Source organism: Pelobates fuscus, chromosome 3, assembly GCF_036172605.1.
Source record: "Pelobates fuscus isolate aPelFus1 chromosome 3, aPelFus1.pri, whole genome shotgun sequence".
Taxonomy (NCBI): domain Eukaryota; kingdom Metazoa; phylum Chordata; class Amphibia; order Anura; family Pelobatidae; genus Pelobates; species Pelobates fuscus.
Genome location: NC_086319.1, coordinates 61,436,820 through 61,462,668, shown reverse-complemented (window position 1 = coordinate 61,462,668; position 25,849 = coordinate 61,436,820). Strand labels below are relative to the sequence as shown.

Sequence of the window (25,849 nt, the reverse complement as noted above, 5' to 3'; positions counted from 1 at the left end):
AGGGCGCCATGAACCTAAAAAGTTTGGGAAACACTGCTTTAGAGTGAACATCTGTTTTCAATAAATATAGAGTTATATCATTTTCGGTTCAGTCTGGACATTTTCACTTGTATTAAATACCATTTTTATACTCTTGCTCACTGCGTTTATTGTGTATGTAGATTTATATATATATTTTTCTTTCTTTAGTCTTTGTGCCTGATCATATTGCCTTTCATACCTGCCTCAAACCTCTTTTTCCCGGTTGGATTTGTGGTTGCAGAGAGAGTATTGTATGTCCCAAGCATGGGATTCTGTATGCTTGTCGCACATGGTTGGAAGAAATTATCAAGCAGAAGGTGGGTATGTTCGGATAGATTTGTTCTATAAGTTATATTACAGGTGGTGTGCCTCCTGTAAAAAAAAACATTAGGTAAGTGTTGGATGTATAAAAAGAAACATTAACAGGACCAGTCTTGTTTCTTCTGGTCCTCTTAAAAAAAAAAAAAACATTTCTACAGAAATGTTTATTAAAACAAATTTGAAAAACGTTCAGATCAACGTGCTATAACTTACACAAAAGTAGTAATAATCTGTGTATTATTCTTTTAAACTAAATTATAGAAAAATGTTTCAGTTGACGCTGTAACTTTAAGAATTGGCATCTATGGAGAAACAGAGTAGTCTACTGTTTAGGTGAGTGAGTTTAAACAATAGATTTACTGAATGCAGCCATGCATTCATACCACAGGTTAACAGCAATGTTATGTTTTAGTAGTGTTTTTTGTTTTTAATATGCATAGATCCATAGTAGTTTGCTAGGCCTAAGATTTTCCTTTGCCATATATGGTTTCTTGTAAAGGCTCCAAATTCTGCTCTTTTACTCTATAATTTGAAATTCACTTTGATTTCTTCACAATTGACAGTGTAGTGAATAATTTTGAGGCAGTGGCTGAGCTAACGTAGAAAGGATCCAGGTGCAAGAATTTTTTCGTAAGGGTGATAAAAATATAGATACTCATCTGTCGTACAACACCCACAATGTTTTGCCATCAGGGATTCTAGCATTTGCTCATCCTTGTAAGGTTGTATTTTTCCCTGAGCAATGTTTGCGTGATTGAATGTAAGCATGTTTTTAATGCATTAGGCGTGTGAATGTAGTGGCGTATTTGTATGTAATGTTGGCGTTTGTAAGCTGTGTTGATTGTTGAATGGAGGGATGGATTTAAATTTGTTTTTTTAAATACAGAGGTGTGCTTTTATGTAGTGTTGACGTTTGAAAGCAGGCAGTGTATTTGTGTGTAGTGTTTTGAATGCCGAGATGTATGCACATATACAGATATACACATGCAGACACACAGATACAAGCACTGACGCACCTGCAGGCACACACAAATACTGAGACACTTAAACAAACCTGCACGTACAAACATAATGACACGCATGCAGATATATACACACCTGCACATGCACAGACACACAGTTACACACAATGATTCACACACAAAACGACACACATGTAGATACACAGACACACATAATGACACCTGAAGATACAGACAAAAAAAACTGACGCAAATACAGACACACTCTCCTATTTACTACCTTTTGGGTTCATGAGGGTGTCTTCTGTTGGCTAGGGCTACATATAGTAAAAATGGTGAGAGCACACTAAACAATAGCAGATTTCCACATTTGGCACATACAGTAGGTATATCTGAAAACAAAAATGAATATATATACACAGGGTAATGTATTTAAAACTATATGATGGAAAGAATTGATAATGGATCCACTCACATGGTTCTGATCCACTCCACAAGCTGGCTCAGACTAAAAGCTGAAATGTAGAAATAACAGTGGCCACCTTGTAAAAGCCTGGATGTTTCAAGTTTAATTCTTTTCTCTTTCCAAGTATAGCACCAGCAAGGAACTCTCACAAACTGGATACTGGTGTATAAAAGCACTACTGGCTTTATTGAAAACAAACTGTAAAAATGAAATGTAATTTGAAATCTTAAAAAATTTAGTAAAATGGTAGTCCGCCTCCACTTGAGGCGTTTCGTCCGGTTAGCCTTTATCAAAAGTGGTTTTGATGTGAGTATCTCTTCCTCTCCCTTTTAAATGTGTTTTGGCGCCTTTTCTCGTGTTCACGGTATTCACATCTGGGTTCAAGACCTTTGTGTATTCAGACATCACGACGCCTCTTTTGCGTCGGACATCATTAGAGTTCCAACACTTGAGTCCGAACGCTCAAAAGTATAAAAGTAACACGTGTGTATTTAGAGTTCTATACACACAGTCTATATACAGTTTTGAAGTCCGCCATATAACTGGAGGTATTATGATGAACAGACATACCGCAACACAAATACAATTGAAAATCCACCATAAAACTGGAATATTACGTCCTAATAAGGGGATCATAATACAAACATAGTAATGAGGAAAAGTGAGGAATAGTAAATATCAAAAACTATATATGTGTCCTGATGAAAGCTCCAAACGGGAGCTGAAACGTTGACCCTCTGGATTGACTGAAAATAAACAAACGATCTTTGGAAGACCTAGAGTGCCGGTATTATTTCAATCTTTGTATATTACATTGTGACTAGGCACCAGGCTGCATTGCTATATAGTTGGAGTGCAGGAATTCCAAATATATATATATATATTGTATATTGTATCATATAAATGCTAATGAGGAAATAAAAACAACTTCAAAACATGTAAATTCCCTAGAGGAAAGAAAGGAGAGAAATTAATTAAAAAAAAAAAAAACAGCATCAAAATTTGAAATAAAATGTTACAATATATTTTATTTGGATCATAACCTATTGCAATAGGTATTTTCAACTTCGTCATACACCTCCTGTAATTAATTTGTATCATAACAGGAGGTATTGCAATAGGTTATGATCCAAATAAAATACAGGAGGTGTATGAGGAAGTTGAAAATAAACCAAACCAAGATCTCCTAAAATATAAAGAAAAAACATTAAAAGATAGAACGGATAAGGAAAATATGCCATTTATTTTAAATTATAATGCAAATACCGTATTTTTCGCTCCATAAGACGCACCTCACCATAAGACGCACCTAGTTTTTAGAGGAAGAAACCCAGAAAAAAAATATTCTGAACAAACTGTCCCATAGTGTTTCTTACTATGGGACAGTTTGTACAGAATATTTTTTTCTCCCCTGTCCCATAGTGTCCCCCCCTCCCATAGTCTTCTCCTCTCTCCCATAGTCTTCACTCACCCCCTCCCCATAGTCTTCACTCACCCCCTCCCCATAGTCTTCACCCACCCCCTCCCCATAGTCTTCACCCACCCCCTCCCCATAGACTTCATCCACCCCCTCCCCATAGACTTCATCCACCCCCTCCCCATAGACTTCATCCACCCCCTCCCCATAGACTTCATCCACCCCCTCCCCATAGACTTCATCCACCCCCTCCCCATAGACTTCATCCACCCCCTCCCCATAGTCTTCATCCACCCCCTCCCCATAGACTTCATCCACCCCCTCCCCATAGACTTCATCCACCCCCTCCCCATAGACTTCATCCACCCCCTCCCCATAGACTTCATCCACCCCCTCCCCATAGACTTCATCCACCCCCTCCCCATAGACTTCATCCACCCCCTCCCCCATAGACTTCATCCATCCCCTCCCCCATAGACTTCATCCACCCCCTCCCCCATAGTCTTCATCCACCCCCTCCCCCATAGTCTTCATCCACCCCCTCCCCCATAGTCTTCATCCACCCCCTCCCCCATAGTCTTCATCCACCCCCTCCCCCATAGTCTTCATCCACCCCCTCCCCATAGTCTTCATCCACCCCCTCCCCATAGTCTTCATCCACCCCCTCCCCATAGACTTCATCTCCCCCCCCCCCCCCATAGACTTCATCTCCCCCCCTCCCCATAGACTTCATCTCCCCCCCCCTCCCCATAGACTTCATCTCCCCCCCCTCCCCATAGACTTCATCTCCCCCCCCTCCCCATAGACTTCATCTCCCCCCCTCCCCATAGACTTCATCTCCCCCCCTCCCTATAGACTTCATCTCCCCCCCTCCCTATAGACTTCATCTCCCCCCCTCCCTATAGACTTCATCTCCCCCCCTCCCTATAGACTTCATCTCCCCCCCCCCTCCCTATAGACTTCATCTCCCCCCCCTCCCCATAGACTTCATCTCCCCCCCCTCCCCATAGACTTCATCTCCCCCCCCTCCCCATAGACTTCATCTCCCCCCCCCTCCCCATAGACTTCATCCCCCTCCCCATATTCTTCTCTCCCATAATGTCCCCCTCCCCTTGTCCCATAATTACTTACCTGTCTTGCAGCGTTGGCCGGCAGCACAGGGCGCACCGCGGTAGTGGAACTTGAATTTCATGTTCCGGTTTCCGGCGGGACTGAAAGGAAGTGCGCACTCAGCTTGTGCACACTTCCTTTCAGTCCCGCCGGAAACCGGAACATGAAATTCAAGTTCCACTACCGCGGTGCGCCCTGTGCTGCTGGCCAAAGCTGCAAGACAGGTAAGTAAAGCTTCATATTCGCTCCATAAGACGCACAGACATTTCCCCTCACTTTTGAGGGGAAAAAAAGTGCGTCTTATGGAGCGAAAAATACGGTAGTTAAAATTAACAAAAAAAATAAGAAAAATTGGCATATTTTAAAATTGAAACAACAAAGAAATGCACCTTATACACACACTTATATACAAGGATACTTATCAGTGGTGGGTAAATACAGCCTCCCTCAGATCGCTCCCAGCTAGCAATCAACTTGAACACAATAATTTTTTTGATTTTTTTAATATTGTTGGTCCCTGAGGAAGTCCCATACTTTATAGAAGGGACGAAACGCGTAGGACCTCTATTTGTATTTATTTTATATACTTTAATCCAAATTAAAGCCACTTTTTTCATACCTTCACCCGGAGTCCTGCTTTTTGGGTGGAAGTGTCCAGGGGATCCCCCCAGCCCCCCACATCATCAGGGGTGGCACCATATATGCCTGAACTGTCCAAGATCCTGTGAGTGCATTTCATATTGCGCAATGTTAATATTGTAAAACTGTATTACACTATATTTCTTTGTATTTATCTTTATTTAGGCTACCAGCCGGTTCCCTTTTGTATATGTTTTAAAATTGGCATATTTTAAAACAAGATCAGGATATTAATAATTTTACAGGGAGTAAACCCAGTTTTATTTTTTGAGGGGCTAATAATTTTAAAAAGATTTTAACGCGGGGGGGCGGGGCCTGACCGCCGGCGGGATCAGACGTGCTCTGTCTGAGCTCCCACTTCGGGGCCTGAAGAATCGGAGCCACTTGGGAGCCAAAGGCCACTACGAGTCCATACTGGTGCCCACCGGGACCCCCAACTGATGGGGCACACGGGGATACCCCTCACGACCTTGACTGGCACCTAAAGTGGCCTGACGAGGCCCCGAGCTTGGGGGCTTGAGCCGGGCAGAGACGGCCGCTCTCCCGGGTCTCCGGCCGGCGTCTCGCCTCCCCCCCCCCCTCTGGACCGGGGGGGTTATCCCGGTCTTCATGGGCCGTTACAGATAAGCTAACCTGGGCCCAAACAACTGCCCTACCACAGAGGGCTTACAGGCTGGGCCCCTTAAGATGGCCGCCGCACGTTAACCATGTGCGCGCCCAGCAAGCATGAACAAGCTGAACGCAGGAGAGATCACCCAACATTAACCGACCATCCTGATAACCTGCCCCAGAGCATGACCGGCTGACAATAACGTGCAGACCCAAGTACATATAATTAAAGTTCAGCAGAGAATAAACGGAGAGCAAGAAGTGCGGGAATCCACCACATGAGCTTGTTAACGCAGACTCACTGCTGCACTTGGAGGCCCTGCTTAAGCTGCATTTCATCTGAAAGAGGTACCTGGCACAACAGTTCACTTACGCCTTATTACAGCCTCCCACTTTTACAAAGCGATAATTTACTCACCTGCCTGCAAGCAAACCAGCGCCCGCGCAGCCGCCCAACACTCACATCCACTGGGCATGGCGCCAACGCAGACCCACTCACCAGCCTCATTGCGGCTCTACCACACGCTGGTCAAGAATAGACCGACCAAACGCTTTTAAGTCATCCTGGCAGAAGAATAGACCCAGGGGAAATGGTCTGGGACAAAAACCTTGCTGCCTGCGGCAGCCATGATGCAGCGGTGTAAAGGACTTTGGGACTGGCAGCACATGGGCAACACGCTAAACTTAAGACCGTCTGACCAGTGCAGCATGAAACACCAGCTCCAGGATCACGCTGCACACCAAGAGGCCGCACATGAGACACCCTCGCTGACAACTGTAAGAGCTGAAATCGGGCCTAGGATTTTGTCCGACGGGGCCAGCCGTGCTGGTAATCAAGACATCCTCAAAAGGGGCATCGGCTGATATGCTTTCCATCCTTCTCCACCGCGGCCGGTATGCCCTCACACCCTGTCGGGTTGGTAACCCATACATCACTGAACTTTTTTGTATCTGGCAGGGGGAGACTTTTGCCATAGTTTTTGTAATAGTGTATTAGTTGGTACATGATCACTGTGACTAACGTTTAGTTTACTTTTTATAGCTTGTTTTATGCCCTGTTCGGATGACTTACATATGGGCGTGATCACTGATAGAAACGGCCCAACAGGGATATACATAAGAGCCTGCTAAAACTATAGTGAGCCTACTCTGAGTACTTTTACTTATCATATTTTATGGGTTACCTCGGTCACCCCAAACAGGTCTCCTTAATTAGCTTAAAACCGTAAATGTATGGGACCGCGGTGGTCTGCCTCTTTAGCGACCCTTATTAAGAGCCCAACGACATCCTTTATGTAATGTAACCACCTCACCTGCATTAGCACAGCCTCAAACGTACCATATCTGTGTCTCACCGTGTACCTCACTATAATCGTTCAGCGCCGCAGGAAACATTTTTGGGGCAAGCGACATTAAGTTAAATAGAGGTAAACGTTTAGACTTACCTTACATATGCTTATGTTTGAATTATCAGAAACTTTAGCATAAAATCATATCTTTTCTTCTGATATAACTTTTAGTTTTTGCCTGTCTTTCATATAAAAATGTGCTGTTTAATCGTATGCCATATTAATTTCATTGTCATTACCCTGCTTGCTATTGCTGTTGTGGCATTGCAAGAAAATGTTCACTGTTTTTTCATGCACAAGAAAAATAAAGAATTATAAAAAAAAAAAAAAAAAGATTTTAACGCACAGTTAAGACAGTTTAACAAATATTAAAAAAAGAGACAACTTTTTTAAGTAGAGGGAAAGTAACTTATTATTGCCAAAATTGTAGGAGCTGCACTTTAAGAGATCAAAAAAAAGAATTCACTTCATTTCAGACTAAGCAAAAGTATAATATTAAATATTTTATCCCCTGCAATACCAGGAATATTATCTATATATTAACGTGTCCCTGCTGTTTCCAATATACTGGGAAGACATCGAGATCTCTCAAAATAAGAATTCGAGAACATATTTATAATATTAATAGAAAATTCAATCTCCATACTGTTTCCAAGCATTTTTTTGAGAAACATAATGGAAATCCGCAGGGACTTGATTTTATAGGTATTGAATCAGTCAAGATCCATTGGAGAGGAGGAGATGTTAATAGCCTCCTAAGTAAGACAAAAATTAGATGGATTTTTAACCTTGATACCGTGCATCCCTATGGCATGAATGCTGATTTTGAAATCAATTCATTCTTTTAATAGTTATGATTGTGTTCTCTATATATACATTTTATTTAGAATTTTTATGCAGTTTTTTTTTTTTTTATTAATTTCTCTCCTTTCTTCCCTCTAGGGAATTTACTTGTTTTGAAGTTGTGTCCTTTTAATTCTTTTTTTTATTTCCTCATTAGCATTTATGTTATACACTATTATAGTGTTTTTGATATTTCCTATTCCTCACTTTTCCTCATTACTATGTTTGTATTATGATCCCCTTATTAGGACGTATTATTCCAGTTTTATGGTGGATTTTCAATTGTATTTGTGTTGCATATGTCTATTTATCATAATAACTCCAGTTATATGGCGGACTTCCGAATTGTATATAGACTGTGTGTATAGAACTCTGAATACTCAGTGTTGCTTTTATACTATTGAGCGTTCGGACTCAAGCTTTGGAACTCTAATGACGTCAGACACAAAAGGGGCGTCGCAACTTCTGAATACACAAAGGTCTTGAGCCCAGAAGTGAATACCGGCAACACGAGAGAAGGCGCCAAAACACATTTAAAAGAGAGCGGAAGAGATTCTCACATCAAAATGACTTTTGATAAAGGCCAACCGGCCGAAACGCATCAAGTGGAGCTGGACCATTTTATTTAATTTTGTAAGATTTCTAATTACATTTTGTTTTTACAGTTTGTTTTAAATAAAGCCAGTACTGCTTATATATATATATACCAGTATCCAGTTTTTGGGAGTTCCTTGCTGGTGCTATACTGGGAAAGAGAAAAGCATTATACTTGAAACATCCAGGCTCTTACAAGGTGGCCACCGTTATTTCTTCATTTCAGCTTTTAGTCAGCTTGTGGAGTGGCTCAGAACCATGTGAGTGGATCCATTATCAATTCTTTCCATCATTTAATTTTAACTATATTACCCTGTGTAAATATATTCATTTTTGTTTTCAGATATACCTACTGTATGTGCCAAATGTGGTAATCTGCTATTGTTTAGTGTGCCCTCACCATTTTTATAATATTTTGCACCTTTTGTTGTGTGTTTTGGAGTGATAGACACGGTGATTGTTAGCACCTTATTTCTTTGTTTTTATTAAACTTTACTTTCTATTATTTATATATTGGTGGCTAGGCCTGTTGGGAGTCAGTCTGGCTTTCCCAGTTCTCTCCTGCCTCTGCTTTCTTCCTGTGCGGCTCAGTGTGTGCTGGCATGGAGGAAGTATCCATCTCTCACTACCTCCCAATGGTGGTTGCCGATGTGAAAGGGGCTCTGCTGCGCTGTCAAAGGGCCACAGCGCAAAACCGGGTCCCTGAAGATAGATGCTCATCGGGTGGCCCTAAGTGCACCTGCCGCACAGTCTGTTGCTCCGTCACTGCTTTAAGGGTTATTCACTAAACTGAGAGTTTTGGGAGATTGCAGATCCTTGCCCTAGATAGACAGATTAAAGAAAATGATCCAACTCTAACTATTTTGGGGCTAAAAGCTGCGTTTCCTAGGTCAACTCCCATGTTGGTGGAAAAACAATGAAAACAATGTTCTTTTTATATTTCTCCCCATTTGCCTGCATTATCAAAGTTGGCTATCATTGATATACTGCTGTCTATTGTGTTTTAACTGTGTGTATTTTCACACATATACAACTGTGAGCAAATAGAAATATACAGGAATACTATCCACCTCAGTCCAAGCACAGCTGGGGCACAGAATGGAAATCAAGAGACTTTCTCAGGTTCTCCTTTTCCACTAAAAATGTTTAATGACAGAAAAGGGGCAACATTTGCATTAAGTAATAGAGAGCCAAAATAGATCAACATTTCATTTTTCCCCAAGCCCTGTAGATCATTGCACACAATGCAAAGTTTGATCATAAAGCATTGGGGACTCACTGTGCACATATAGAGGGTACACATTTTTAATAAAAAAAACGGAATCTTACTGTATGTGGTAAGACGAAAGACGATCCTGTAATTGGATTGCTCTGCTTTAAACAAACCATGAACTATTAAGTAGTTGGTAGCAAACACTCGTAACATTAATAATTGGTTAGCGTTTTAAGTCCAATTTAAGCAAATTCAGTAAACAAATTTATTTGTAAGCAAATTAACATCTATTGAATGTATCCGGAGCAGAGGCTATAAATCCTCTTCATGTGCTCCTGAAACCACTAAATTCCTGCCCCAAGATTGTATGTCAGAGGCCTCAGCTTAAAAATAGTATTACTACCAACCCTTTATCTAGTTTAGTGGTTACAAAGGCATGCAGTTTAAATGCCTGTATAACCATAGTGGCTGGTTAGCGGTTGTTTTATTTCTAATTTAACCTGAATGATCACTGAGACAGAACAGCTCATTTATAAGCCTGTAGCATCTTATTGAGCAATTCCCTAAAGAGTTACGTCTCACCACAGAAGGCTTCAGTTAATGAAGTCTCTGGAACTAATCTCTTTGTTCCAAATATCTTGTGCAATCTTGTCCGTAACACCATGTCTCTTCATTGGGTCTTTGTAATATGAGCTACCACAGGGTCAAGAACAATTTTCAATGGCAAGATGTGCGTTCACACAACATTTGTTAATATTTGACTATTTTGAAAACCAGCATGTCACTAGTGATTCTCATGACTTTTTCCTGATGTCCACAGCAAATTGAGAAAGTTATCTTGGATATTTTTGGCTCTTGTGCTGTTCACCCATGCCACGAAAACGTTCAACAGGAACTGGGATTGGGAATCTGAATACACTCTGTTTATGTCTGCTTTAAAGGTAGGCTATTCCTTTGGTCTGGACTATTTTTAAAATGTATGCAATACTTTAAAAGCTTTTTTTCCTCTTTGTGTTTTGACTTTTTTTATTTATTTTTTTAATAGCAGGAACTTATGTTTTACAATGGTTTCCTTTTCAGAAGGTCACTTATTCCGTAAACTGTAGAACTCCTCGTAAATTCTAACAATAGAGGGAGATTCTTTGTGTGGAGCAAAGGTTATGTCTTGGTTTAGAAACTTTTATTACGTAAACTAAATCTTTTTTTTTTTTTTTTTTTGCTTGACCCTTCAGGAGTTATTTGTGTGAATCTGGGCAAAAGTAAAGAACTGTCAACATTTTGAGAACTTATAAGTCCCACTAAAAGCATTAAATTGTAGAATTCTTATTTCTCTTGTATCCAGAGCCATTACCAGTGTTAGCATGTTCCTCTCCCAACATAAAAAAAATAATGAGAATTAAGATTTGATTTCTTTAAAATTAAGTAAGCCGATACGATTGATTGAAACTCTGAATTGAGTACTTGCCACTTTCCATGTTCTGTCTGCTACTTTTCAAGAACGCTACAGAATTTCTTTAAACATTTGCCACAGAATTCTGCAAGACAACTTGAAGGTATTTTATGGCAAAGTCATTTTGCCGTGTCTACAGTTTACTTATTTTAAGTTTCTGTTGTTAAAATAGACGTTTTTGACCATTACTAAATTCTATAGAAATTTGGATTAAAAAAAGCATGTTGGTATTCCTTTCACAAAGGATTGCAGTCCACTTAAAGCAGCACTGTCACCTCAGGCATCTTTGCAGAAGGCAGGTAAAGGTGAGTTATACTTACCTAAACCTGTCTCTTGCGGCTGGCCATCTTCCTCCGGCACTCTTCCTCTCCTAGCGCCATGAGAAGACATCACTGCTATAATCTCATGCATGGGTTGCATCTCTTGACTTGGTTGTAATTTCAGAGAAATTTAACATTGTCAACATGAGTATTTCTTTTTGAAATACACATTTTTTGGGGGGTCGGTGGGGCGCAAATATAGAAACACTGTAGTAGTGCACATTATAGAAGAACCTTCAAAAAGTGCAACTGCTGCTACTTGAGGATTGAATGAACTGAATCCAGAATTCATAAAGTTTATTATAAGCATCTTTATTTAGACCTCAATTTTTAACTGCTGAAGGCTGTAAAATTTTATGTTTCACTTCATCAACTTGGCCATACCCCATGAGATTTCATAAAAACGTGGGGATGTAACATTGATCTGCATGATTTTATGCATAAATGCCACTTCATTAAAGATCTTTGATCTATGAAATGTGTTAATCAGAGTTTTATATCTTTGCCTTTTTACCTGAACTCTGATGGAATAAGGCCACGGTACCTTGCAATTTAACATATTGTGCATAACAAAACTAAAAGAAAAAAAAAATAAAGCCTTTTTTATCTAACAAGGCTGCTCAATGCTCTCTCAGATTTGATCGAATTGCCAGCTTAGAAACTGATGTTCCTTTTGCCCAACTTTATGCCTCATGTTACTGACAGATTTGTAGATGACTTACCCTATAGTATTAAAGTTACAGCATTCAATAAATACTGTGTAGAAAAGGTGTGTAACAAAAAAAAAAAAAGTCTGACTGGGAAAATTGAGTAAAAAATAACTCATCTGGAAAAAAAATATCTATCTCCCCTATATTCTTTAGATCCATGTTGATTGTAAGATGTATAGGTTGGTGTGATTGCATTTGGTACCCTGAAACTAAAACAATATCTTTATTTTCCATAAATTTCAAAGATGTATATGTAAAATTGGTTTTCTGATATGTTTTTAATTTTTTTTTTTCCCACTCCCTGAAAATTATTTTAGGTTAACAAAAATAATGCAAAACTTTGGAATAATGTGGGTCATGCTCTGGAGAATGGGAAGAATTATGGCAAAGCACTAAGATTTTTCAAGCAGGCGACACAAGTGCAGCCCGGTAAGCTATGTATAAGTTATTTCAGCATTTCAAACAAGTCCAGTATACATCTGGGATGATAATGCCTCCCTGAAGGACACTACAGGCACCTAAAGTGCGGCAAAATGTCTGATCAACGTGTCATGCAAAAAAACGAACAAACTACACATTACAACTTACCTCTTAAGGACCACAAAGAGCTGGGAAACATACATATAGTTGTGTGTTTGCCATAAATCCATGTGAGTGTAAGTTTACGAACAAGAGTCGGAAAAAATGCATTTGTGCTCAAAGCCTCTCTCATGGTTTTGACTTGGAAAAATTAAATGGATGTTAATTAATTTATTTCATTGTATTAGCAGACACTCGTATTATGAATTAATGATCGAGAATGTGTCTGATATAATACACTTGTACCTGCTGACTAATTCTGGATATCCATGGAAAGGAAAGAATTGGCTGGATAGCCCAGACAGTTACTCTGTGACTGTGGCATCAGAATGCAGTTTGGAACCCTGGGAAAAACTCACAAATGAAGGAGATTAAAAGGATTTTAATAAGCAGTGAGATCAGCATATATCTATCTTTGAGTGTTCTTTTTTGACCTGTTTGTTTTGAGAATATCTGTATAAGACTTTTTTTATAGCAAACTACTATGTAAAAGGGCCACTTTAAGGGAATACAAACCTGTATCCCATGAAACTATAGTTCTAATAGTGCCATTTAGATGGTCACCCTCCCCCTGTTTGCAAGGTAAAAGGGGAGTTTACTCGCCTTTTTCCAGTGCTGTGCGTGTCTCTTCGCGGTTGGCTCCTCCCCTTGGCTAAGATCATCAAAATTGACTAGCTCAGCCATTCCAATGCAGGGACAGCCATTAAGCTTTAGTTGTTCTGATGACCATAGTGTCCAGCATAAAAAAACAGGGTTGATTTGATTTAAATCACGATTCGAATCAATAATCAGTAAGGCCTCACTTAAAGCATCATTTTTAAACGTAAAGGCTAATTCTTATGTTTCGTTATAATTTTATAATTGCAACCAGACAGAGATTTTATACTTACAATAATAACTTTTCAGATTAAATTAAGAGTTCTATCAGAACAGATTTTGTTATAAATGTTGGATACTGCAGTTTAATAGGTTAAATACTCCTATTTGGAGAGCAATTTCAGTTGTTTTATTTAACTAAAAAAATATTACATATCATATATACTCTAGTCTTTGTACACATCAGTGTTTGTGTTAATGTTGCTGTTGAAATGATAAACCTAACAAGATCATTTTTTTTAAAATGTGAACTGCAAAGGCAACTGCGAATACCTAGGTTCCCCTGGGCATTAAGCCTTCTCTAATACCGTACTTTTTTATTTTAGAAAGTTTAATGATTTTGAATTACCGTATATACTAGAGTATAAGCAGAGTTTTTCAGCACATTTTTTTGTGCTGAAAAACCCCAACTCGGCTTATACTCGAGTCAGTGTCTGTATTAAGGCAATTTACATTGCCATAATACAGACAATGGGGCTGTGGGGGCTGCAGAGAGTTTACTTACCTCTCCTGCAGCTCCTGTCAGCTCCCTTCTCCTCTGCGCCGGTCCGTTCAGCACCACGGTCAGCTCCCAGTGTAAATCTTGCGAGAGCCGCGGGGTCATAGTGCGGCTCTCGCAAGACTTACAGTGTGAGCTGACAGAGGGAGCTGCACGGACCGGCGCGGAGGAGAAGGGAGCTGACAGGAGCTGCAGGAGAGGTAAGTGCTCCCTGCCAGCCCCCCTTCTCCCCCCACTGAACTACCAATGCCACTGGACCACCAATGAGTGAGAGCCCCCTCCCTGGCCAGCTAGCAAGCAGGGAGGGGGGACGAAAAAAAATAAATATAAATAATAAAATATTAATAATTAAAAAAATAATAATAGTACAAATAAAATAATACAAAATAATAATAAAAAAAATATTAAAATAATTTTTAAAAAAATAATAAAATTGCCCACCCCCCACAAGGCTCTGCAACACACACACACACACACACACACTGCATTCATACACACATACACACTGCACTCATATACACGCACACATACTCATACACACACTGCATTCATACTCATATACACACTGCACTCATATACACACTGCACTCATATACACACTGCACTCATATACACACTGCACTCAAATACACACTGCACTCAAATACACACTGCACTCAAATACACACACACGCGCTGCACTCATACACACGCGCTGCACTCATACACACGCGCTGCACTCATACACACGCGCTGCACTCATACACACGCGCTGCACTCATACACACGCGCTGCACTCATACACACGCGCTGCAAATAAATATTCAATTAATAGTAAAAACCAAAGAAAAGAAAATGTTACTTGCGCTTTCTCCTTAATCCCTATGTATATTTAGACAAATGGAGGTCATTTAGTTGCTCCAATGGCCATTGGAGGGAATGCCCGCCTGCCAACGTCAAGGCAGACCCCCCTAAGCGGGTCCTAACACTGACCCTTCAGCCTGCTTCCTTGAGCTTCTGGCAAAGATATCTCTAATGAGACAGAAAGGGGTATTTTTTATATACACCCCTATACTTATTAACCCTTAATAGGGAACACATGGGATGGGTAGCAGCATTGTAACCAGGCTGTGTGATGCAAAGTAAATACAAATACAAAAAGAGAAGTCCTGCGCTTAAGCAGCAAGGACTACAACACACATCAGCCCCAATATATAGTAAAAACCAAAGAAAAGAAAATGTTACTTGCGCTTTCTCCTTAATCCCTATGTATATTTAGACAAATGGAGGTCATAATAGTTAAATATTCAATTAATATAATTTTTTTAGGATCTAATTTTATTTAGAAATTTACCAGTAGCTGCTGCATTTCCCACCCTAGTCTTATACTCGAGTCAATATGTTTTCCCAGTTTTTTGGGGTAAAATTAGGGGCCTCGGCTTATATTCGGGTCGGCTTATACTCTAGTATATACGGTAATGTAATTAATTTACCAAAAATGTAAATACTGCATGAATATACAGCCTCATACTGCATAATCCATATTTTATGCTGAATAACCTTTTTTTTTTTTTTTTTTTTAATTTTTTTTTTTTTTAATTATTAAATTATATTATTTGTGGTCAGAATAACATCAAGCTTGCATGGCCACAACAGCCGTAACAAGCATATTTATAACATTTCAATTTTCAAATTGGGGCAGATCAGAAAGCAAATTATAAATATATATATATATATATATATATATATATATATATATATATATATATATATATATATATATATATATTTTAAAGCTTTGCCTGTAGTTGTGGGAGGGGCTTGATTTCCCCTTAAAAGGGCTGACAGTCCACTCCCAACTTATCGTGGATTGTCTGGCGAGTCACTTCCGGTCCGACCGCCATCTTGGTTTTCTTACCTGTCTTCCCTCGTGGTCCTGGCTCCTCTTCTACCCGTGGGTTGTCACTTCCGCGTTGATCCTGTGAAAGGTCCTTGTCGCAATCTCCGAGGTCCTGCTGCCGGGAACTGGTGGGGTCCACGAGGCTGATCGGTACAGTAAGTTTCTCTGTCTCTTAGCACGCCGTCGGGTCAGTAGCTCGCCCCCCCCTCCTTCCCTCAAGGTTCTCCCGGCACCGCGCAACAGCTAGCACAGTCCCCTCGCACTTAAGCCCCCCCACCCATACACGCCAGACTCACCACGTGTACGTTGGTTTACCTTGTGGGTGCGTTCGGCAAGCCTAGTCACTTCCATTCACATGATTCACGTTCGGCAATTATGTTCGGCTCTACTAGAGCATTATTAATAGCTGCACCTTCATTCCCCTTTAGTTCGGCTAAAATCCAACCTTTTCGTTTTAAAAGGTATCGGGTTGATTAAAATCATGTCGCCATCTGGTGGCCTGATTATGTAATATCATGAAATGACTGTAATTATGTTTAAATTAGTATTGCTATCTGTAGTAAGGTTCTTCTGTCAGGTGTATATATAACCCAAGGGGGCTGTAATAGCTACTACATCCTTATCAACAAATTATCAAAGGAGTCATATATTTTTCACTTTTCTGTTGCTTCTGACTATGTTCATCATTTTCCTGAACTGGTTAGCACGCTCACTCACTACATAACCTCACGAATGCAACCATTGTCGGTTCACCACACAGTATGTTAATTTGGTTTATTTTAAACCGATTTGCATACAAATTGTTTCATGTTGGCTAAACATACGAATGATTAAGTGAAACAGTTATTCCATACAGAGGTTCCCTCCTCTTTTTAAAGGGATTTATTTGTGGCTATTTGAATATTGATGTTGTTTCCACAGGTTTCATTACGGGAATTTAGCTTATGATTTTCAAATAACTTGATTTTGACAACTTTGTCAGAATATTTGCCTTATTAGGATAATGATGTGGTTAAATTACTATGCTAGGTTTTACTACTATAACTTAGTATTTTGTGGGCATTGACATTTCACTTTCCTTAGGTGCCCTGGTCATACTGACGGTTGCTTTACAAACACAAAACCCGTCATCTGCCTCTATCATATTCTCCCTGCTCACCAATAGTATCTGGTAGGTTCCTTTATTTAATTCGGGCCCACGATCTGGCCCACTACAATATACCTATACGCACAGATACTCGTGCACGTCCTATCCATGGGTCACAGCATGTCATCCACTACCACCCTCTTGTTCATATCTTTCCGCTTAGCATCAGCCTGACTCAAACTTTATCAGGTACAATGTCATAACCCCGTCCATTTTCTAGGTTGAGTGGTACTGGCTTCCTGAGATTTAGGTTGTCCAACTAGGTTTCTGTTTCTGGTCTTAATCCATAAGCTAGTGGTCCCGCGAGGCCAACACCCATCCTACTACTCGGAGGTATACGTCCCTCGGGCCAAATCATAGTTAGCCGCCTTGCATGGTTGCATAGAGAGGGCCTCCCATGTCACTCCCCTTCTATCTTATGCTTTAGTTATCACCGAGAGGCCAACACCCTGCCACAATGTTTCGGTGGCCTCATATTTCCCTTCGGGCCAACGCATAGGTAGCGCCTCTCATGCCACTTGGCAATTAGTAGGGACTCCTCTGTCACGTTCTCAATAGCATAATTCTTTGCCGCTTGGCATCTAGCTAGCCTACCAGTACCCGGCCACTTTGTCTCAGAATAGTATCCTTTGATGTTTTATCTATTTTAGGGTTCACTTCTTTTTGCCACCTTAACCTAAAATTACTCTGTTCCCTACTCAAAACAATGGTGTCCTGGGTAATATTTCAGCACTTTCTCGTAACAACCAAACCAACCAACCATTATTAGAACTTCAGGACTCCATCCCTACGACGTCTATATTCATGCTTTAAGTTTGCTTACTATTAACAAGGTTCTGCCTAAATGCAAACCTTTTCTCAGGACACTCCTTCCGTATAGGTGCAGCATCTGCAGCTTTCTCCAACCACATTCTAGCTCATATAATCAAGACTATGGGACGTGGAAACCCTCCGCCTATACATTTTACATTCCAAACCCAGTTAAAGAGTTAACACAAGCTTTTCGTGACTTGTCCAAATAAACAATGTTTTTGTTATGTGAATAAATTTTGTATGGTACTTTTCTTTTTGCCCACTTTTATTACAGGCCTACTGATTTCTCGGTTCCGGCACACCACAACCGATTGGTGTCCATTTGTATATGTTTATTGGTTATAATATGTTATGTTACCTTTTTTCATTACGGCCAGATTGCCCCGACTACAAATTTTAAAGCTTTGCCTGTAGTTGTGGGAGGGGCTTGATTTCCCCTTAAAAGGGCTGACAGTCCACTCCCAACTTATTGTGGATTGTCTGGCGAGTCACCACTCCCTCTATTCATATTACCCTCTAAGGTGGGCCCACTTTTATAACAGGCCTACTGCTTTCTCGGTTCCGGCACACCACAACCGGTTGGTGTCCATTTGTATATGTTTATTGGTTATAATATGTTATGTTACCTTTTTCATTACGGCCAGATTGCCCCGACTAAATATATAGAGGATGGGGGGGACAGAAGAAGGGCGCAGGAGAGGATGGGGGGGACAGAAGAAGGGCGCAGGAGAGGATGGGGGGGACAGAAGAAGGGCGCAGGAGAGGATGGGGGTGACAGAAGAAGGGCCCAGGAGAGGATGGGGGTGACAGAAGAAGGGCGCCGGAGAGGAGTGGGGGTGGGAGTGACAGGAGGGCGCCGGAGAGGAGTGGGGGGGATAGGAGGGCGCAGGAGAGGATCCATACAAACAATCCTACCGAATGGCGCTTTCTTGACGTGTGTGGAAAGGAGCAGGCGTTCGTCCAAGTTCAGTGGTGTTCGGGAGTTTGTGTCCGATTTTAGTTACACACGATCGACGCCCAAACACCGCTGCCCGCATTCTTGCGAACAAGATGGCCACCTCAGGAGAGGTTAACAAGGGTCAATAGTCTCAGAAGTGGTCCGCAGTTCAGAACTGTCAGGAGATGTTAACAAGGGTCAGTAAGCTCAGAAGTGGTCTGCAGTTCAGGGGTTGATTCAGTTCCCGAACAGTCCAAGGGAATCTCATGAACCAAGTCTTTTAATAACCTTCTAGCTGGGATCATGGGGCAGGAGGCTAGCAAGCAGGCTCCTCCAAGAGCTCGTGGCAAGGGCAGATTCGCTACCCGACTGAAGAAGGGCACAGGAGGGTAGGTGCGACTGAAGGGCACAGGATGGGAGGGGTCCCTGATGCACAGGATGAGTGGACCGGAGAAGAGCACAAGAGAGGGGGGGGGGGTGGGTACAGAAGAAGGGCACAGGAGGGGAGGGGGCACACCGAGATACAGAAGGGCTGGGAGGGAGAAAGCAGCCTGCCACCAGCCAGCCAATTTCAGCCGGCATGTTATATTAATATATTGTGAATAGGGGCCAGAGTGATGGAGAGAGACAGCTGATGGATCATGTATCTATACTTTGCATGCAGAATCATATCGAAACTGCTGATTCCACGTGTTTTTAAGAAATAGAACACCGGCGTCTCGCAAAAGGATGCATGTCTGAAATGTGTGTCACGAACATGAAAAGTTTAGAAAGCTCTGCCTTACGCTATAGTTCCCTAGGTATCCATCCCTTTCCAGTACAGAAAGGGTTTAAAAAAAAAAAAAAATCTTTATTTACCAATTCCATTAGTGCTGAGCTGGCTCTCCGATGTCATCCGACATGGGCACCTAATGCGCATGCGCGGTGAGTGCCGCAAGCGCATTAGGCCACCCCCAAAGGAAAGAAATGATTCAATGCTTTCCTATGGGGATTTCACTGACACTGGATGTCCTCATGTACAGCGTGATGATGTCCAGCATCAGGCGACCAAAAGTCCTTTTGGATCCTGGAAGTGTGTCTAGTGGCTGTCAGTCAGACCGTTTTTCTTAAACTTCAATGTACTGAAGTTGTCTCGTGCCCAAAGTATCCCTTTACAATAGAAGGCTATCCTTGGATACTTTTTTCAATCAAAAACATTTTATTGAAATAATCTAAAAAAAAAATCACTACCAACCTGGTAAAAGCTGCAACTTATTGTAGAGTTTGTAGAGTACAGTTTAAATCCTTGCCCTTTTTGTTATTTTCATCCTTTTCTGTGGACCCCATACTCCGATACTCCTTCCCACCTGTGGCAAATAAAGAGTCATCGCTTTCCTCAGTCAACTCACATTGCTTTTTGAAATCTGCAATAGGTGCCTAAATTTCACTCTGTGAGCAATATGTTGAATAATATAATTTAGGCCTCAATTTAATATTGTTGGATACGTTTTCCAAATTACCTGCACATGTATAAATGGGGTGCTGCTGGGGGCCAATTTATACAATACACAAGATCCAGCACAGTCTCTTATCCACTAAACAGCAACTTCAATGTTGACAGATTGTATTAGTTAAAAACACCTAATCTAGGCAAAAATAATGGGTGTTTAGTTACATCTTATGATAATACATTGCGTATGCCTGCCAGAACGTCAATGAAATAAATTAATTATTATTATAGAAAAACGTCGCCTGAGAGGGGATATGATAACATTATACAAATATATTCGGGGCCAATACAAACCATTGTGTGGAACTCTATTCACAAACCGGACTTTACATAGGACACGAGGCTATGCGTTTAGACTGGAAGAAAGAAGATTTCGTCTAAGGCAAAGGAAAGGTTTTTTTTCTGTAAAAACAATCCGGATGTGGAATTCTCTGCCTGAAGAGGTGGTTTTATCAGAGTCCATACAGATGTTCAAACAGCTACTAGATGCATACTTGCAAAAACAGAATATTCAAGGATATAATCTTTCAATGTAGGGTAATAACTGCTTGATCCAAGGATAAATCTGACTGCCATCCATTCTGGGGTCAAGAAGGAATTTTTTTTTCCTAGCTTGTTGCAAAATTGTGCTTCAAACTAGGTTTTTTTTTTGCCTTCTTTTGGATCAACAGCAAAAAACAAATGTGAGGAAGGCTGAACTTGATGGACGCAAGTCTCTTTTCGTGTGTGTGTGTGTGTGTGTGTGTGTGTGTGTGTGTGTGTGTGTGTGTGTGTGTGTGTGTGTGTGTGTGTGTGTGTGTGTGTGTGTGTGTGTGTGTGTGTGTGTGTGTGTGTGTGTGTGTGTGTGTGTGTGTGTATATATACAAAAATCTGCACACCAGTCAAGCGATAAGACTTGCTGTTCCCAAAGAAAAGTAAGTCTTATGGCTTGACTGATGTGCAGATTTTTGTTTAACATTGCATTGACCATTCACAGACTTCAGATGGAAGGGGTTTTCATTCAATCACAATTTTTACCCACCATAACATTTGTGATTTTTGCGCTGTGTGTGTGTGTGTATATATATATATATATATATATATATTATTGAGAAATCTTTTAATCCAAAAATATTAAATAATTTGAAACCATATAAAATTGAGGCCTTAGTTTTGATACATTGCAGTCAGGGCTTTTTTTTCTGCACTAAAGCAAATTAGGCAACGTTCTCACATGCGGTTAAGTATTTGGATAATGGTTTGCATGTGTCACCCAAAACAAACATATGATTTGCACATAGCTGTTGCCAAGAAATCTGTTTGTTTATTTAAAATGTTGAGATTGCTTTTGAAGTAGCAAGACCAAAAATGGTGGGTGAAAGGAACATATATGTTTAAAATTAATTTTACATATGTAAGAACTTGTCTTGCAGTGTTTCTTTTATGCGTATGTCTGCTTTATCTGCTATGTAAAGTTTTCTTTTTTTCAAATAACTCAATTAATGTCTGTGTTGTTTGTGTTGTTTTTGGCCATTTCCCATTTTTCAGATCTTTAAGGAAAATATAATTTAAGTTTTGCTTGTATCTACCAGGTTGTAAATGTCAGATATAAAACAGTAGCCAAGGTTTGTTCTCAGAAATATCTCATAGAATGCCAAATTGTGTAACAGGACACTGACCAATGGAAGTTTGAGTGTCTACAAAGTGAATTATACTAAAATTTATAACTTGCTGCAAATTGAGCATGCCTACAGCTGACTCAAAAAATTAAACTTCTTCAGTAGTCCTGAATATTAAACAGACTCCTTTCTGCTTTTGTCATTCCCACTGCTGTGTATTTTAACTCGACCAACTAACCTTTGTCAGTCCCTACATTGGCTCCCTGTAAGATACAGGACTCAATTTAAGATCCTGATTCTTGCTTACAAATCTCTACACAATGCGGCTCCGACCTACTTCTCCTTACTAATACACAAATATGTCCCATCTAGTCTCCTACGCTCTGCCGGAGACCTACGTCTAACCTCTGTTCGTACTCCTACCTCTGCTCACCTTAAAGACTTCTCTGGGGCTGCACCGTTCCTATGGAATGCCCTTCCCCTCTCTTAGACTCTCACCCAATCTCCACAAAAAATCTTTGAAAATGTTCTTCTTGAGGAAGGCATATCAATTAAACAGTGAACAGCTTTTCCTCCCCTGATTCCTCTCCTGAAACGGTCATCAAAGCAAAACACTTAAGCCCTCAATGAATACTATCCTAGCAACCTACTTTTCTACCCTACCCTTACCTTTTGTGTCACTATACGTGTCTGTTGGTCCACCCATTGTACAGCGCTACGAAACTTGTTGGCGCTTTATAAATACTACTAATAAGAATAACATACATACTTATATACATAATACATAACTGGTTGTGATACATTACTCGTGGACAGACATACACACAGATTCTATAGCTCAGTTTAAAAGGAGTAAAATAGGGGGATATAGTGTCATGTATCCTTTTTATCCATGTGTCAAAAACAGAGATAATTACCTTTAGAAGATCGTGGGGAGTGCCACTCGGCGGTCTTCTGCCACGATGCCTGGCTTGTGCGGTATGTCGGAGCCCCACGTCTGTCCACGGTAAAGACAATGTTGACGTGCGTCGACGTCATGGAAAAGACCCACGCACGTTATTTAAACTCACATATTCCTTAGTTCATTGCCCTGTCGTGGTTTCCCTTAGATCAGAGGTCCTCAAACTCCGCCCCCCCTAGGTGTTACTGAACTACAACTCCCATGATTATCTGGCTATCTATGTAATTCAAAGAATCATGGGAGTTATAGTTCAGCAACATCTGGAGGGCCACAGTTTGAGGACCCCTGCCTTAGATGGTTATCAGAGAGTGTGTTCCTGATAGTGTTTTTCTCGTTTTTGACTTCATTGATTTCTGGTACCCTTGACTTTTGGCTTTTCCTTATCGCTGTGTCTCGTTCTGGGTCCCTGACTTTCGCTAGTTTTCTGACTATTCCCGGGTACGTTGAGTACGGCCATTCTAAGGCTCCGTAAGAAGTTACCCTTAGTTCTAGAGTGTGATACTATTCTGCGTGCTGGATCAATATTATCCTGACATATAGCAAGCAGAGGAGAAATTGAATGATCAGACCCTAAATAACTGCAGACACAGAAGTGGCGTGTTTTATCTGTTTCTACCATTTAGGTATCTCATTAAGATAACTGTTCATTTAACTTGCATAGATTAGAGTTTATTATTAAAATGTAAGACTTAATGCTCCTTTGAATCATCTCTGGCAAGGGCCAATCCTCTTTTCTGTTCCCTCCTACCCATCCAAGTTTTATTTTTTTCCTGTTTTTACCTTTTTTTACCTTTTTTATTATCACCTTGATTGAGGCATCTCATCTCTACTCACATCACCACCATGTTTATGTTCCTAGCAGCGACATATGTTCTCTGTCTATCTTGCATTGACAGCCGCACAAATTTGTGGCTAGGAGTAGCCTAGTTTGAAAGTAGGGAGGCGGTATTGAGATATTGTGGGCGTGAGAGGGCAGTGTTACGGGCGAATGATGGATGTACAGTTCAGTCGAAACATTCAGAAGCAGAGCGGGGAAGGCGTCTGTCAGCTATGTCACAAAGGAGGTTAGATTCCAGAGGGCATAGAGAATTGGAAGATGGATAGTGAGAGTATAGATTAGGGATGTGAAAGGTAGGTGAGTATTTTGGGAAACTGGGACTAATCAAAGAAAGTGGAGCTTGCCTTAAGCGCCTCACTTAACATCAGAAAGGACAGGAAATCGGACTCTAAATTGGTATAAATAGATCCAACCCTCCCCATCAGGCACTCTTTTTAAATAGCTTCACAACTCTCATAGTAGATGGGTGGGAATGTAATGTTGCCATGTATGATGATCAGGAAAATAAAATTATGGTAAGTATGAAACAATTTTCCTTATTTCTAAGCAAACATAGCAACATTTTATACTGGGAGAGACAAAGTTCAAATACAGCTAATGGTTATAAAAATAAAAAAAAATAAAAAATAAAAAAATTTATCAAAAAGCCAAATAAGTAATCAAAAGGATATTGCCATAATATCTGCTCAGTCAAATTATTGTACCAGAGAAGGTGCTCATTAGCAACCCCATTGTATTAAAATACATTGGAACCTCAGAATTCGAACTTAATCCGTTCCAGAAGGCTGTTCGAGTTCCAATTTGTTTGAGAACCGAATCAACATTTGCCATAAGAATTAATGTAAATTTGATTAATCCACTCCAGACCCCCAAAATTTACAGCAATTTAACACAAATGTTATAGTATAATAATGCCATACATACATAAAAAAACATATAGGAAAATAATAATAAACATAATGTACAGTAAATGAAATTAAAATGTAACTTCACTTTACCTGTATTGATGAGAGTTGATAGCGTAAGTGGAAAGGAGAAGAGACGTTATTTGAATGGGGATACGTAACTGTTCTTCTGGCATTTAAAATGTGTCTAAAGTGTGTCCAATTGAACATGTTTGTGGCATGATTTGTTCGGGTACCGAAGATTGTTCGTGTACCGAGACATTTTTTACTCAAAATTTTGTTCGACTTCCAAATTGTTTGAAAACTTTTAAGTGGATTGGTTTTCACCACCCCCTTCTTAATTATCCAACTTGCACACTATATGTTTGGTGGACTGGAGCGATCCACATTAAAGTGTTGTAGCTGCTATTATTACACATTCAGACTGCATCTTAAGCGCCTTGGACATGCACAGATCACTTTAACCACATTTGAAAACGGGAACGTTCGAGTTCCGAGGTTCCACTGTATAGGGAATGTTGGGGAGAATTATAGTTCCAGGTAGGAATTAAAGTCATGATACCAGACCTATAAAGAAACAAGTGTTCATGATTGATATTCACATATCCAGACAAAGACAAGACAAACTCCTGTAATAAATGTGACACCTTTCTTGCTTGCTAGAGAATAATATAGATCAGAGGAGACATGGTCTGGAAATTGCAAACATATTTAGGCAAAAAACAGAAGTGAATGTCCTTCTCTAAAATAGAGGAAATACTCAATAGATGGCACTTTCAAATCAGAAACTTGTCAGATACATCATTTCCAGGCTCAAAGGGACACTATAGGCACCTAGGCCACTTCAGCTCATTGGAGTGCTCTGTGTGCAGTGTCCCAGGTCCATTAACACTGCAAAGCGAATTATTTCAGTTATTAATCTACCAGATAGACACTAGAGGGACTTCCGGGTTGTTAGGCGATTTTTGGACAACCTCAGGCTCTGCACGAGGACATCATCCGAATCCCCATAGGAAAGCATTATACTTTATACAGGTCTCCCTGCCGGGTGATGTCGGCAGGGGTGCAGCAGAGTCATACCACAGCCAGAACCGAGGGACATCGGTACTTGACTAAGGTGACAGAAGGGTTTTTTGGTAGGGATGGGATGGGGGGCACTATAGGGAGCTATAGTACCAGGAAAATAACTTTGTTTAAAACTTTAAACAAGCCTTGAAATTCCTGGCACTGCTGGATACCCGGCTATAAAAACATGGAGGAGAAATTAAACTGAAAACTGTTCTCTGGAACAAAACAATATCTGC

General features: G+C 40.5%; 1 protein-coding gene across 3 annotated transcripts in view; it reads left to right on the top strand.

The window, feature by feature from the left end:
• TMTC3 (transmembrane O-mannosyltransferase targeting cadherins 3) overlaps window positions 1-25,849 on the top strand; it is a 94,489-nt gene that overhangs the window by 38,583 nt on the left and 30,057 nt on the right. For all 3 annotated transcript variants that reach the window (XM_063447126.1, XM_063447124.1, XM_063447125.1), the window contains 3 exons: window positions 190-338; window positions 10,365-10,485; window positions 12,342-12,453. In XM_063447126.1, the coding sequence (XP_063303196.1) occupies window positions 190-338; window positions 10,365-10,485; window positions 12,342-12,453 (382 nt within the window). The remainder of the gene's footprint in view (window positions 1-189; window positions 339-10,364; window positions 10,486-12,341; window positions 12,454-25,849) is intronic.